Below are 12,842 nucleotides of genomic sequence, written 5' to 3'. Positions count from 1 at the left end.
ATAAAACTCGAAAAAAATATTTAAAAATATTATTTAGGAGATATAACTTTGATAAAATTCGAAAATAATATTTAGGAGATAAAAATCTGCTAAAATTTGAAAATTATATTTAAAATTATAGTTAGGAGATATAAAATTGATAAAATTAAAAAAATATTATTTATAATAATATTTAGGAGATAAAAATTTGATAAAAATAAAAAATAATATTAAGGAGACAAAAATCTGATAAAAATAAAAAATAATATTTAAAATAATATTTAGGGGATACAAATATGATAAAATTCGAAAATAATATTTAAAATAATATTAAGGAGATAAAAATTTGATAAAAAATGAAAAACAATCACAAATATGACATTAGGGTTTCTTAGGGTTGCCCTAGCGTTTCTTTCTTTTATATATAAGAAAAAAAATCAAAAAATAATATTTAGGAGATAAAAATCTGATAAAAATCGAAAATAAAATTTAAAATAATAGTTAGAAGATAAAAATTGGATAAAAATCGAAAATAATATTTCAAATAATGTTAATGAGATAAAAATTGATAAAATACGAAAATAATAATTAGAATAATATTTAGGAGATAAAATATGATTAAAATCAAAATTATTATTTAAAATAATATTTAAGAGATAAAAATTTGATAAAAATCAAAAATAATGTTTATGAGACAATAATCTAATAAAAAACAAAATTAATATTTAGGAGATAAAAAACTAATAAAAACATGATAAAACTCGAAAAAAATATTTAAAAATATTATTTAGGAGATATAACTTTGATAAAATTCGAAAATAATATTTAGGAGATAAAAATCTGCTAAAATTTGAAAATTATATTTAAAATTATAGTTAGGAGATATAAAATTGATAAAATTAAAAAAATATTATTTATAATAATATTTAGGAGATAAAAATTTGATAAAAATAAAAAATAATATTAAGGAGACAAAAATCTGATAAAAATAAAAAATAATATTTAAAATAATATTTAGGGGATACAAATATGATAAAATTCGAAAATAATATTTAAAATAATATTAAGGAGATAAAAATTTGATAAAAAATGAAAAACAATTACAAATATGACATTAGGGTTTCTTAGGGTTGCCCTAGCGTTTCTTTCTTTTATATATAAGATAAGATATGTATTAATTAATTAATAATATAATTGTATGAAATTCAAGAAACATAGCAAAACGTGACTTGTATAGTCAAAACAGAGAGCCATCCAATCATCAATCTCGTAGGTGAAAAGGCCACAACAGCCCGCCATCACTTGAAAAGACAAAAAGCCCAACCTAAATCATTTGATTAATTAATTACATAAATAGGAAAAAAAATTATAAATAATAATAAAAAAAAAATATTCATCTTTCCGTTCTCTGCACTACTACTACAATTTGTTTTTCATTTTTCTTTACAATAAAAAAAAAAAAGAGAAGTGAAAGAAAGGTGAAAAATTATAGCGAATTATCAATGGCTTTGTCGAGGCTCCGGCATCCGGTGATCTGCCGAGCTCCGTTGCTAATCAAAGCTCGATTTCTCTCCTCCGCATCTACTCGCCCATCCCTCAATCGGTAATATTTTTTTTTTATTCGAAATGGATCAATTTAATCTGATTATTTCGTTGAGTTCGTGAACTTTGATTTGGATTTGAGTGGAAGTAGTTTCGGAAGAGATTCATTGATTCATGGAGTGGTCAAATGCGGATTGTTTTTTAGTTTGATTAATATAGGACATGTGTAGAGATCATATAGGTTTTTTTTTTGGAGGTAATTTTTTTGATTGTAGATGCACAAGTTGTTTTATTCATCATTTCTCTGGTACTAAAATGGATTTTCCCGGTATTTTTGAGCATCGAGATGATTATTTCTATCTTATCGAGGGTTTTTATTTCCAGCTTATTTACGATACCTAAGCCGATAAAGTGAAGGTATCTAAGTTGTACCTTAACAATTTTGATCATGTACTGTGAAATGTGGAAAAGGGAGAGTGATTTAGAGTGAGAAATACTGATCTCCGAAATCATAAGATGGTTTATTCTAGAAAATCTAAGAAGTGAAGAACTTTGATATCTGCTTTGTGTACTAGAAAATACAGGTTCTAATTGATGTGCTTCAAGCCCATCATAGATGTGTATGAACTTTGACTTGCGGGTTTGTAATTCCTAAATATTATATCGATCTAAATGCACTCGGTCTATTTTCCAACAATTCATTGCTATGCCACAGAAAGAGAACCTAGTACCTTTTGTTCATGGACTTTAAGATGCCAGTTTGCTCTACTCCTAGTTACTTGTAAACACGCTGAAATGCTGGTAAACTTCGTATTGGTTTATTTGTTGGTTGGCACACTCACGAATAGGTTATTAGTTGGGCAAGTCAGTTTTTTTTGGTGTTAATGCATTATTATAATACAATAATACATGTAATATATTCTCTGTAAATCAGTCATTTTCTGAGCTGTTGTCGTACATAGTATAAATTGGGACTCTTTTTGTTAATAAAGTACTTTAAATGGAGACTGCTTATTGTGACCGTCATTACGATCATCTTCATGTTTGTTATATGCATTTTAGAAGTTATAATCTTATAGATCTGTTTACTTTCTTGTTTCTCATCTTATTGTTAATATATTACTTCACTTCCAGGGGGCTAAACTCTAGTACTGATGTTGCAGAATCATTATTAAGGTTAGTCTTGGCTTTCACAACTGACATCTTCGAGTTCACATTGTTTGTATATTGTTACGTTAATATAACATTAAGTAGAGGATAATGTATAACATCTAATTGCTTAGCCAGTAGTCATATGAGTCACTTTTTTCAGTTGCCTTTCAGTGCAGAAAACTTGACATGCCTAGTTTTGTTTTCGCTCTCTATTATAATTTGACAATTTTTTTAGTGCTGTTTGTCGGTTGCACGTTTCTTCTTTGTGAAAATATAGAGGGGCATTTTGCCTTAAACACCCCTCCGGTGGATGTTAAAAGTTCAATTCCATACTTGGCCAAAACCAAAGCTACACGATAGCACCCATTTTGTCTGATTGTGCAATTCTTCTGCATTTCTTGATATTCATCTAGCCTGACAACTGAGCCATGTAACTCAGAGGTATCAGCTTACATTGCAAGTTACATTAGTACACATTTTTTAAAAAAATGTTTTCCTTTACTGCGTTCTTACGTCATGGCCTCTGAGTGCTACAGACTACCATCAGGAGCTTTGTTTGGGGTATTTTGATCAAATTAACTGAGCATGTATAACCACTGGTCAGTATTATCTTTTCCATTAACTCATGATGAAATTCAGCAGGCCAACATCTACTTCTTTCGTCAATGGTGTTCGTAATGATTCCTCTAAGATTAAGGTTGGTGACAGCATTGCTTTGATGATTTAATTTTAACCGTTAAATTCTTTTTCTAACTATAGTTATATGTGTTTTGCAGTTTCGAATTGGTGTTCGCAACTATTCATCTGCAGGTACAATTCATTTCACAAATTTATCTCTGAATTTTTGGAGTGTCAACTTGATGAACTGGCACTTAACTGAATTTTCTTCACCAGTTTATGTCTCCACCCATCTAATAGTTTCTGTCCTACTTACGGTTGTCCTATATTTTCATGTCTAATATTGTAGAGCCAATTCAAATAATTATTCAAATATACTTTTTGAAAAAGATTATTTAATAACCTTGAACTACTAAAAACCCATAGAGATAGCTTTGACATCAATGTCGTAACCGAAAATGGGAAACGTTAGCTGCTTTTCTATCTGCTCTTGCACTTTTATATATATGGCCCCTTATTTGTCACGAAAGATTATTACAGGTGGTTGAACTTATCTGTTGACTTTAGGCATACAGTATTGTAATTCTCTCCAGTGGAGTTGATTTTTCTATCACAGATACAGATTGTGTAAGACTTCGAAAACAAATCATTGGGAGGTTAGAGAACGTCATGGTGATGGAGAGTATAAGTCTGAAAGGCTGCTGATAGAGATTAGTAATATTACCTTTATCAACTACCTTCACCTCAAGAGATTTGTATTAGACTAGTGGCGAAGAAACATTAGGAGAGAAGTTTCTGTTATATCCAAACGGAGCTTCATTCTCCAGATACTTCTGCTAAAAGTTACCATTGCGAGTATCAACCCTTAAACCTGTAGTATGAGTATTCTGAGAAACATAGATGAGAACACGTTAATTTGCTTACTGATGGTTTATTGGACTTGAGTATTATTATCAAGCTTTGATATTATTGCAGGTCTTCCTGAGCATACAGTACTTCAAATGCCAGCTTTGTCACCTACAATGGTAACATGATTATATGGATGTATATACGAAAACCATTCTAGCTCAGTCTTTGAGATTTATAATGTGCTTTTTGATTACTTACAGAATCAAGGCAACATCGCCAAGTGGAGAAAGAAGGAGGGAGATAAGGTCAGTTCCATTTACTAGGTCGTTTATAGATTTCCTCATCTAAAATTTCATTCAGCTGTATCTGCAGAGAAATATTTGATGAGTTCAATACATAAATAAATTAATGGAGAATGTAGATGATTTATCAAGAAACTAAGTTTATGTGATCTTTTTTTTTTTTCTTTCTGTTTCTGGATTCAACAGATTGAAGTGGGGGATGTGATTTGTGAAATAGAGACTGACAAAGCTACCCTGGAGTTTGAATGTCTTGAAGAAGGGTAAATTCTGGATTTCAATATGTTGTCGCTTGTTGCTATTTCATGAATGCGCATATATTATTGGATAAAAAACTTGTCAAGTATATTGTTTTGAAATTTTCTCAGATCAACTAGTAACACTTTGTCTCAAATATTAAGATGACGAGCATTCATATTATAGTTAATTGCGCTTTACCCTCTACTCTTATTTAGTCTCATTTTACCCTCTTGCTCTCATTATGTCTCACTTTATCCCTTTGTACTTCTATTGTCTCACTTACACTCGATACTCTTAAATAATAAGTAAATTGGGATTACCTACTATTTATAGTTAAATTACTTAAAAGTACTCTAAAATAACAAACTTAGCCATTAAAATATATGCAAGGACAATTTGGTAATTCTTTGATTTTTTTGGTCTTTTTTTTTGGGTGGGGGGGGGGGGGGGGGGTGGTCGAAACAATGAGAGTATAGTGGGTAAAGCGAGATAAATTGAGAAATGAGAGCACAAGAGGGTCAAATGAGATTTAACTAAAGTAGACAGGAGTAAAGTGTAAATAACCTTATAATATAAAATGATGGATCAATATTGTAAATTGAGAAGTCCGCTATACATTAATTTATGCCATTACTTTACAAATCTTTTTGTGCCATTTTTTTTCTTTTTAACTACCTTTGCTTTTGTTTAGTTATCTGTATGTTTTATGTTCATAGTGCTACTTAAATTGAGTGTGTTGATTTAGTTTAGTTTTTTCACTATAGCTTCCCAATTGCATAGATTAGTTGTCCGCATGTCTTAAATTTAGATTCTTCGTCGGGTGTTACTTGATTGCTATTGTTGTTGGGTTGTAGGTGTTTTGATGTTCTTCTTGATTCTTGGGTATTACCTCAAATACCTCAGTACCAAAAAAATACTCATGCTGTCTATCTGATAGCTTATTTAGTTCCCCTTGAACATAATATGCAGGTTTCTGGCTAAGATACTGGTGCCTGAAGGTTCAAAAGATGTACCTGTCGGACAGCCTATAGCAATTACAGTTACGTACCCTAGACTTATATTATTCTCTCTCTTTTTTGTTCCCCTTTATGTTCTGCAGATAGAATCTAGGCTATTTAAAATTTTAAATGTATCATTACATATCCTGAGTTTGTTTGAGTTCTTCGTTTGAGAATACTAGAACTCAATTCCAGTGAACAAAACCTTATCCCCATCTCAAAAGTTAAATCATAAAGCTAAATTAATTCCTGATACATCAGTTCACGTGATCAATAATTTTTTGAGTTTTTCTGCCAAGCTTGTTCTGATGAAGATGGTGGTTGTAGAAGAATACTTTTCCATACTCATCTTTATTATTTTTCTTTCTTAAGAGACGATATATCTGTTTGATGTTATTAGCATCATCCGGTATGATGTGGCCACTGATTTTGATTTTGTTACCTAGGTAGAGGATCAAGATGATATAGTCAATATTCCTGCAACCATTAGTGGGTCAGAAGCCGAAGAGAAACCATCCAGTGAACAAACCCTAAAACAAGGAGAAAGTATACAGGAATCGAGTTCTGTGAATATCGGCACATCCGAACTTCCTCCTCACATTGTGCTTAACATGCCAGCACTATCACCAACTATGGTCAGACCAGCTCCTGCTTTGAGTTTCGAAGATGTTTCCTGTAGTACTTTTTTCCAATCTTTTGTTTACTGCTGAAATGTGTTCCTTTCTCTGCCTTTTTCTCTTTCAATCCACAGAACCAGGGTAATATTGCGAAGTGGCTGAAAAAAGAAGGCGACAAGGTCATACAATTATTATGAACAATTAAGATTCTCTGTGTATAATACTTACTAGTGATTGACAACATATTTTCACTTTGCTTGTTGCAGATTGAGGTTGGTGATGTTATTTGTGAAATTGAAACTGATAAAGCAACGCTGGAATTTGAAAGTCTCGAAGAAGGGTAATAAATTTCAACTTTATTCTTGAATTATTTAGAAATTTAGGATATTCAGACTTTCTGCGATTCATTGGCCATATAAGTCTTATAAAAATACCAACACGACAATCTTAAACAATATGTTCAAAACAACAAATCAAGTCTTACTGGTGGAGTGGGGGGGTGTTGGAAGAGGAGGGGTTTGTGATTATTAATGTAGTATATTGATTGAACTTAAACTACAATGGTTTTAAATATTTTATTTGCACCGTAGTTCATGAATGCTGTACTTCCTACTTAAAAAAAATTGTTTTTGAATATAGTTTGGCTTGTTGAATGCAGGTTCTTGGCCAAAATTTTGGCTCCAGAAGGATCAAAAGAGGTGGCTGTGGGCCAGCCCATTGCAATAACTGTGAGTTCATAATAAATAAACTTGTAATGGAACCACATCTTTCATCACTAAAAGAAAAAGAACAGTATCTCATGTTGTTGATTACACGTCATTAGCGAGATCATATTTGTGGATTTATATCTTTCATAGGTTGAGGATGCTAGTGACCTTGAAGCTATTAAAGCATCTGTTACTGGTGATCTGACTGTGAAAGATGAAAGGCCTGTCTCGCAAAATACTTCAAAGGATGTTAAAACTCAGAAAATAAGTTTTAGTCGAATTAGTCCTGCTGCAAAGTTGCTAATTTCAGAACACGGGTTAGATGCATCATCATTAACATCATCTGGACCCCGTGGCACTTTGCTAAAAGGGGATGTTTTAGCTGCCATTAAGTCTGGAAAAGGATCTGTCAAAGTCTCGGGTCAGCAAGAGAAAATTTTGTCGTCACCTCCAGTCCACTCTCAAACTTCTTCTTCCGGGCAAATGGTATCAAAATCCACTGTACAGGAGACAGGTTCTTATGAAGATCTGCCAAATAGTCAAATTCGCAAGGTACTTAAGAAGTTAAATGTTGAGTAATTTGTGAATACTTTTGAATTGAGTTCCTTTACATTTAGGTTATGGATTCTAAGTAAATTTCAGTTGCAGAGTTTTATAGCTTATGACTATTGTTATTATGGAAGAAACTAACCCGCGTTAATCTTTTCTAGTTTTCACCAGAGAGGAGTAACAATTACTAATTTGAGTGAATGAATGGAAGCTTGTTGAGTTTTTAGATCAAAAAGTTCAAAATTTAATAACTTGTGAAGATGATTGCACGATAAAGTAGGAGTCATCCTGTTGTAATTGAATGTAATGTGTGGTAATGTGAAGTATATGGATGAATCAAGAAGAATTTTTGATGGTTTTGACGAAAGAAATTATTAGTCTAAGAAGCATTGTGAATATAATGTCACTCTGGTAATATGCTTGTCTCTTCTCTAGACAATTATGGAAGAAGTTGCTATTTGATTTCATGCTACAAAAGAGCAAAAACGTATTATACTAACCATGATCCTTGGTACCAACAAATTTTGCATCATTTTTCACCACGGAAAAGATGTTAGCTCTTTCTGTATCTAATCGTTTGACATTTTACTACCTTCAGTAGAATCACTAGTTAACAGAAATCTTCTATAATGCTTATATGCCCCCCCCATTTTAAGAAGATACGAAAGCCACAGTCACAAGAGATTTGTTAATGCTTTACTCTTTGGATAGATTGTCAAGAAACAAGTATTCTGCGGATATATACTAAGTTTGGTTCATTATAAATTCTCCATTTTGTAGCTGTCACACTTAGCTTAAATAATCTTATTTTCTTATGCTTTCCCCGAACACCATCGCTGAACATGAGCGATGAGCCGTAGACTGCCCCTCCATTTCTTCTGTAAAATGAAAATTGTTAACCTTTCTTCTGATGATGATATGAGGATTGTTTTGTCGAATCTTTGTAGGTAATAGCAGCACGGTTATTGGAATCCAAGCAATCCATACCTCATTTATATTTATCAACAGGTTTCAAACATTTGTTGATATTTTCCCTTTTAGCATTACATATTTATGGTACACATTTGATACTTATTTTCAATGGATTGTACTAGATGTTGTACTGGATCCTCTTCTCTCATTCAGAAAGGAACTAAAAGGTAGGGAGTTTGATCTCTAATCTATTGGTCTTTAAAGTGAAGAGCACTATCATAAGATCTCATTTATTTTGCTTCGCAGCGAAGTATGATGTTAAAGTCTCCGTAAATGATATTGTGATTAAAGCGGTTGCTGTTGCATTGAGAAATGTACCAGAAGCAAATGGTAAGAGTTAATTGTGTTTATACCTGCTTCTAATTTTTATTCTTTACAAGGAAGATGAGCGATCAACGGGAAGAGTGAGAAAAAATAAAAAGAAAAATTCGACTCATCTTCTTGTATTCAGCTTGCTGAGTATAAGTTTCTTGTTTCTTAATAGCTGGCACAAAACTTTTTACATGAGATTGATTAAATAAGTTGTTTTGTTTATATTGAATGTTGCTTTCTATGAACTCTTCCATTACGTGCTGAATATTGCTAATTATGCAGCTTATTGGGATGCCAAAACCGATGAGATAGTCTTATGCGATTCGGTGGACATATCTATTGCAGTGGCTACAGAGAAGGTATTCTGTGAGATATCACTTTTATGTTTCAACAATTAAATGCCTTGCCCTCAGGACACTCACCATTTTCTGTCAATTTCAGGGCTTGATGACTCCGATAATTAGGAATGCGGATCAGAAGTCTATATCATCAATTTCCTTAGAGGTGCACACCGGAACATATTTTCTTTTTAGATTGTCTTATGGTCATTTTATGTTCCATTTAGTTTTAGGATTTCATCTACTAGAGATCACATGTTTTATCCTCTTTCCATTTTTGCTGTTTCCAAAGGTTAAGGAACTCGCTGAAAAAGCACGGGTTGGAAAGCTTAAGCCAAATGAATTCCAAGGCGGCACTTTCAGGTGACTTCATATTACACTTAATTTGGTCATTACATTAACATAATGCATCAGCCATTTTTTATTTCTTTTGCTGAACCGTCAACGTTTCTCCTCCATGCAGCATCTCAAACTTGGGAATGTTTCCTGTGGATCATTTTTGTGCAATTATAAACCCACCCCAGGTTCTCTCTCTCACTTACCCTCTCTTTATGTGTGTTTGTGTTTGTGCGGGCGTGCGTGCGCACACACACAAACATAATTGATATATTAACATACTGGCAAAATGCAATTTATATATGAATATACAAGCTCGCAGCCCCATGGGCCAAGATATTTCTGGCTCAAGAAGGACGTCTACTTGAACTTGGTCTCTACAGGCCCAAAATAACATCAGTCTTACGTCAGCTAGCTTGTCTAGTTTTCGGGAAAATAAATATTTTGACTTTATAAGGTCTTGGGATCTACTGTGGATTTGCATAATATATCTAATGATATTTATGTTTACCTGAACTTGGTATCTACAGTCCGAAAATATGTCTTTAACTAGCTCTACAGTTTTGGGGAAAAGGAAAATCATCCTGACTGTATAGTGCCTTCATATCTACTCTAGATGTGCATTATATATCTGATAATTTGGCCATTTCTTTCTTGAAGGCTGGTATTCTTGCTGTTGGTCGAGGCAATCAAGTTGTTGAACCCGTTATTGCAGACGATGGTAATACATCGATGCACGTTCTTGTTCAATGCAAAGATTCCGGCACTCTACCCTTATGATAATCTTTAACTTGGATATTGTTCATTTCCAGGGACCGAGAAGCCTGCTGTTGTTACAAAGATGCACTTAACATTGTCTGCCGACCATCGCGTTTTTGACGGAAAAGTTGGAGGTATTTAATACATTTTTTTTTTGAAAAACTGATTTCATCTTATCTCAACGAGTCGTGTAGAGATAGTAGTTGTTCCTTTGTTTCTTGCTTAAATTAGTATGGCCGTTTCACCTTTACCGTATTTGTTCTTGAATGTGACGGCATTACATGAATCTGTTTTGCAGGCACCTTTATGGAAGCTTTACGCTCAAATTTCAGTGATATTAAGAGGCTACTTTTGTGATGGCATATAAGTTATTTTCACTGCCGTAGGAAATTTCGTAGATCATAAGCTGGAATTTCAGAAATGGTCTAGATTGATCTTCTCTTCTCCTAGAGCTCGGTGCTGATTCTTCTGTTGTGCAATTTACCTTCCCATACTAATTTTTGACTGATTAAGTTCCATTTTTTGGGGCAAAGCACACACATACGTTAGACTTTGCACATATTTCGGCATAAATTGCTCCCTGAGTTTTTTTTTGTTCGACTACAAAGATCAATCGTGATCTTGCTTGTTTCTTTTCTCCTGTAAAAATAAAATAAAATGACGAACACGAGAGATACTCATCTCGTCTGTTCTCTGCCAATAAATTGATCTCTCACTCGTTCTTGTTTGAAGTGTTAATATCTCGATTTAGAGAAAACGTAAATTTATCGCCACCCTCGTTTTATGTCTATGATTTTTCATTAAAACGGTTTTCAAAAAGTATTTATCCATTTTTCAATTATTAATCAGTGTTGCAGTTGAAACATCCTGAAGAGTAAATCTGATTTTAGATATTCATAACTGATTTTCAATTTGTAAAAACATGAGATTCTCGATACAAAATTTGCTACAAAACGATATCTTAAATAACCGGAGAGACGTTGCTCTGATCATTCAAAAAAATCCCCCTATTTGGGCAGTTAAGACTCTTTATTCTGTAGAGAAGGCTTTGACAGCAAGAGGTTCGTACCATTGAGGTCCAAATCCAGCCGTTTTTCTCGCTGCCTCGTTGAAAGGTGGCTTCAATGGCCCTCTAAAGAAAGCCCTCACAGTTTCATGAAACTTCTGAATTACTTCAGCTTCGCTTTCCTCAGATACCTCAAAATCGGAATCCAACGCGGGATTTTTCGAACGTAGATATATATACTTAAACCACTTAACTCCAGCGGCACAATGTGTAATTTCTTCCGGATAAATAACTTTCTCCAATAGCTCTGCCGTTTTCTCATCACCTCCGTTCCGAAAACGTGATATAGTTGTTGGCAGCACATCAAGCCCTCTAGCCTGAGAATAAACATAGCTGTTTATTACTGAAACGAAACTATAATCGAAAGTTCAATTAATGTTAAAGATGTCGATGAATGATATTAAACTCGAAAAGAACTCGTTATTCGTTTAGCAGTATTCTTTTTTGTTTTTTGGTGATGAGATAGATAACAAAAGGGATACCTCGTGAACACAATGTTCGATTGCCAAACGTGCTAACAAATCTTTCGAAGTGGCAATAGCAGAATCCCAAAGACCGGCGTGCGCAGGTAATGCTCCGTAGGAAGATCCTAGTTCCTCGAGCCGTGCTGCAAGCAAGGTGAAGTGTCGGCCTTCGTCTTGGGCCACTTTAACGAAATCCGTGAAAAAATCTCTTGGCATGGACTCTTGCTTACCGAATCGAGCAATTATATCCTGTATTAATTAAACACAATCCAGAGAATTGTACTAAGAGCATGTGAAAACAAAATTGTTAGATTTATCACAATTCTAACAAAAAGTACCCATGATAAGTCAATAGCCCAGCTTTCAGTGTTGACAAGACTATGCACAATAGCCCGTCTACTCTGCAAACTCCCCGCCTTTCCGAGCTTCGGCATCTCACTCGGGGAGACCAGCTTCACCTGCAAATAGAATTACAGCATATTATTTCAAGCCATCTGTAACAAAACTTTTTTTCGTTCCGGCATTTCGTCGAGCACTTTGCGGGCAAATGAAACCGGAGCTCCGTTCAACTATACATTTGCGAGACGGGCGGGGCGACCGGGTACGGATGTGTCCGCAGAAGCGTGGTAGGGAATTACGATATCTCCCTTCAGCCATTTCTCCGCAACTTCATCGCCGAGCCGAGCTTTTTCGAATGGATCTGCTGTGTTCAGCACTCTGAGCGCAGCTTCCACCAAAGTCTCGTTTCCAATCTCGCCCATTTCTGTAACTTCTGTTTGTTTTCTTTTCACTTCTTTTCTTGAATTGATACGATGAAGAAGAAGAGACCAAGTACTGATCGGAGAGAATTCACAACTAATTTGTTGTTCAGACTTGAAGCATGCTCGAAAGAAAAGAAAAAAAAAAGTGCACCTTTTAGTCCACAATATTTTATTTTATTTATGTTTGCACCACGCTTTTGTTTTTATTTTGCATTTTTTGCCCTTTAATTAAAAAAGAAGGTTAAATTACAACTACCCCTAAGGTATAGTCAAATTACGAAACA

General features: G+C 33.9%; 2 protein-coding genes across 4 annotated transcripts; one reads left to right on the top strand and one right to left on the bottom strand.

The window, feature by feature from the left end:
* The first annotated feature begins 1,243 nt into the window (after positions 1-1,243).
* On the top strand, positions 1,244-11,030 carry LTA3 (Dihydrolipoamide acetyltransferase, long form protein). Of its 3 annotated transcripts, none has more exons than XM_013002968.2 (23): positions 1,244-1,582; positions 2,656-2,697; positions 3,316-3,370; positions 3,450-3,483; positions 4,267-4,316; positions 4,401-4,445; positions 4,629-4,702; positions 5,649-5,718; positions 6,124-6,312; positions 6,429-6,473; positions 6,561-6,634; positions 6,953-7,022; positions 7,152-7,553; positions 8,498-8,558; positions 8,645-8,689; positions 8,769-8,852; positions 9,117-9,193; positions 9,276-9,338; positions 9,465-9,535; positions 9,636-9,696; positions 10,169-10,229; positions 10,321-10,401; positions 10,566-11,030. In XM_013002968.2, the coding sequence occupies exons 1-23, from the start codon at positions 1,482-1,484 to the stop codon at positions 10,622-10,624; spliced, it is 1,914 nt and encodes a 637-aa protein (XP_012858422.2). In that variant the 5' UTR covers positions 1,244-1,481; the 3' UTR covers positions 10,625-11,030. The 3 variants fall into 3 exon arrangements, with proteins under 3 accessions (XP_012858422.2, XP_012858421.2, XP_088675679.1); XM_013002967.2 differs by having other exon boundaries at positions 1,323-1,582; positions 3,313-3,370; XM_088819553.1 differs by having other exon boundaries at positions 1,383-1,582; positions 2,656-3,114; positions 3,210-3,370.
* Positions 11,031-11,135: 105 nt separating this feature from the next.
* On the bottom strand, positions 11,136-12,723 carry LOC105977638 (3-oxoacyl-acyl-carrier synthase-like protein (Protein of unknown function DUF455)). Its single transcript, XM_013002969.2, has 4 exons — positions 12,373-12,723; positions 12,136-12,255; positions 11,816-12,046; positions 11,136-11,650 (listed from the first exon to the last, which is right to left on the bottom strand). Exons 1-4 carry the CDS (start codon positions 12,556-12,558, stop codon positions 11,297-11,299), a joined length of 891 nt encoding a protein of 296 aa, XP_012858423.2. The 5' UTR covers positions 12,559-12,723; the 3' UTR covers positions 11,136-11,296.
* Between the last annotated feature and the right edge of the window lie 119 nt (positions 12,724-12,842).

Source organism: Erythranthe guttata, chromosome 6 (genome assembly GCF_056151865.1).
Source record: "Erythranthe guttata isolate IM_541 chromosome 6, IM_541, whole genome shotgun sequence".
NCBI lineage: Eukaryota > Viridiplantae > Streptophyta > Magnoliopsida > Lamiales > Phrymaceae > Erythranthe > Erythranthe guttata.
Note: the sequence above shows the minus strand (reverse complement) of the source record. Positions and strands in the feature narration are given on the sequence as shown.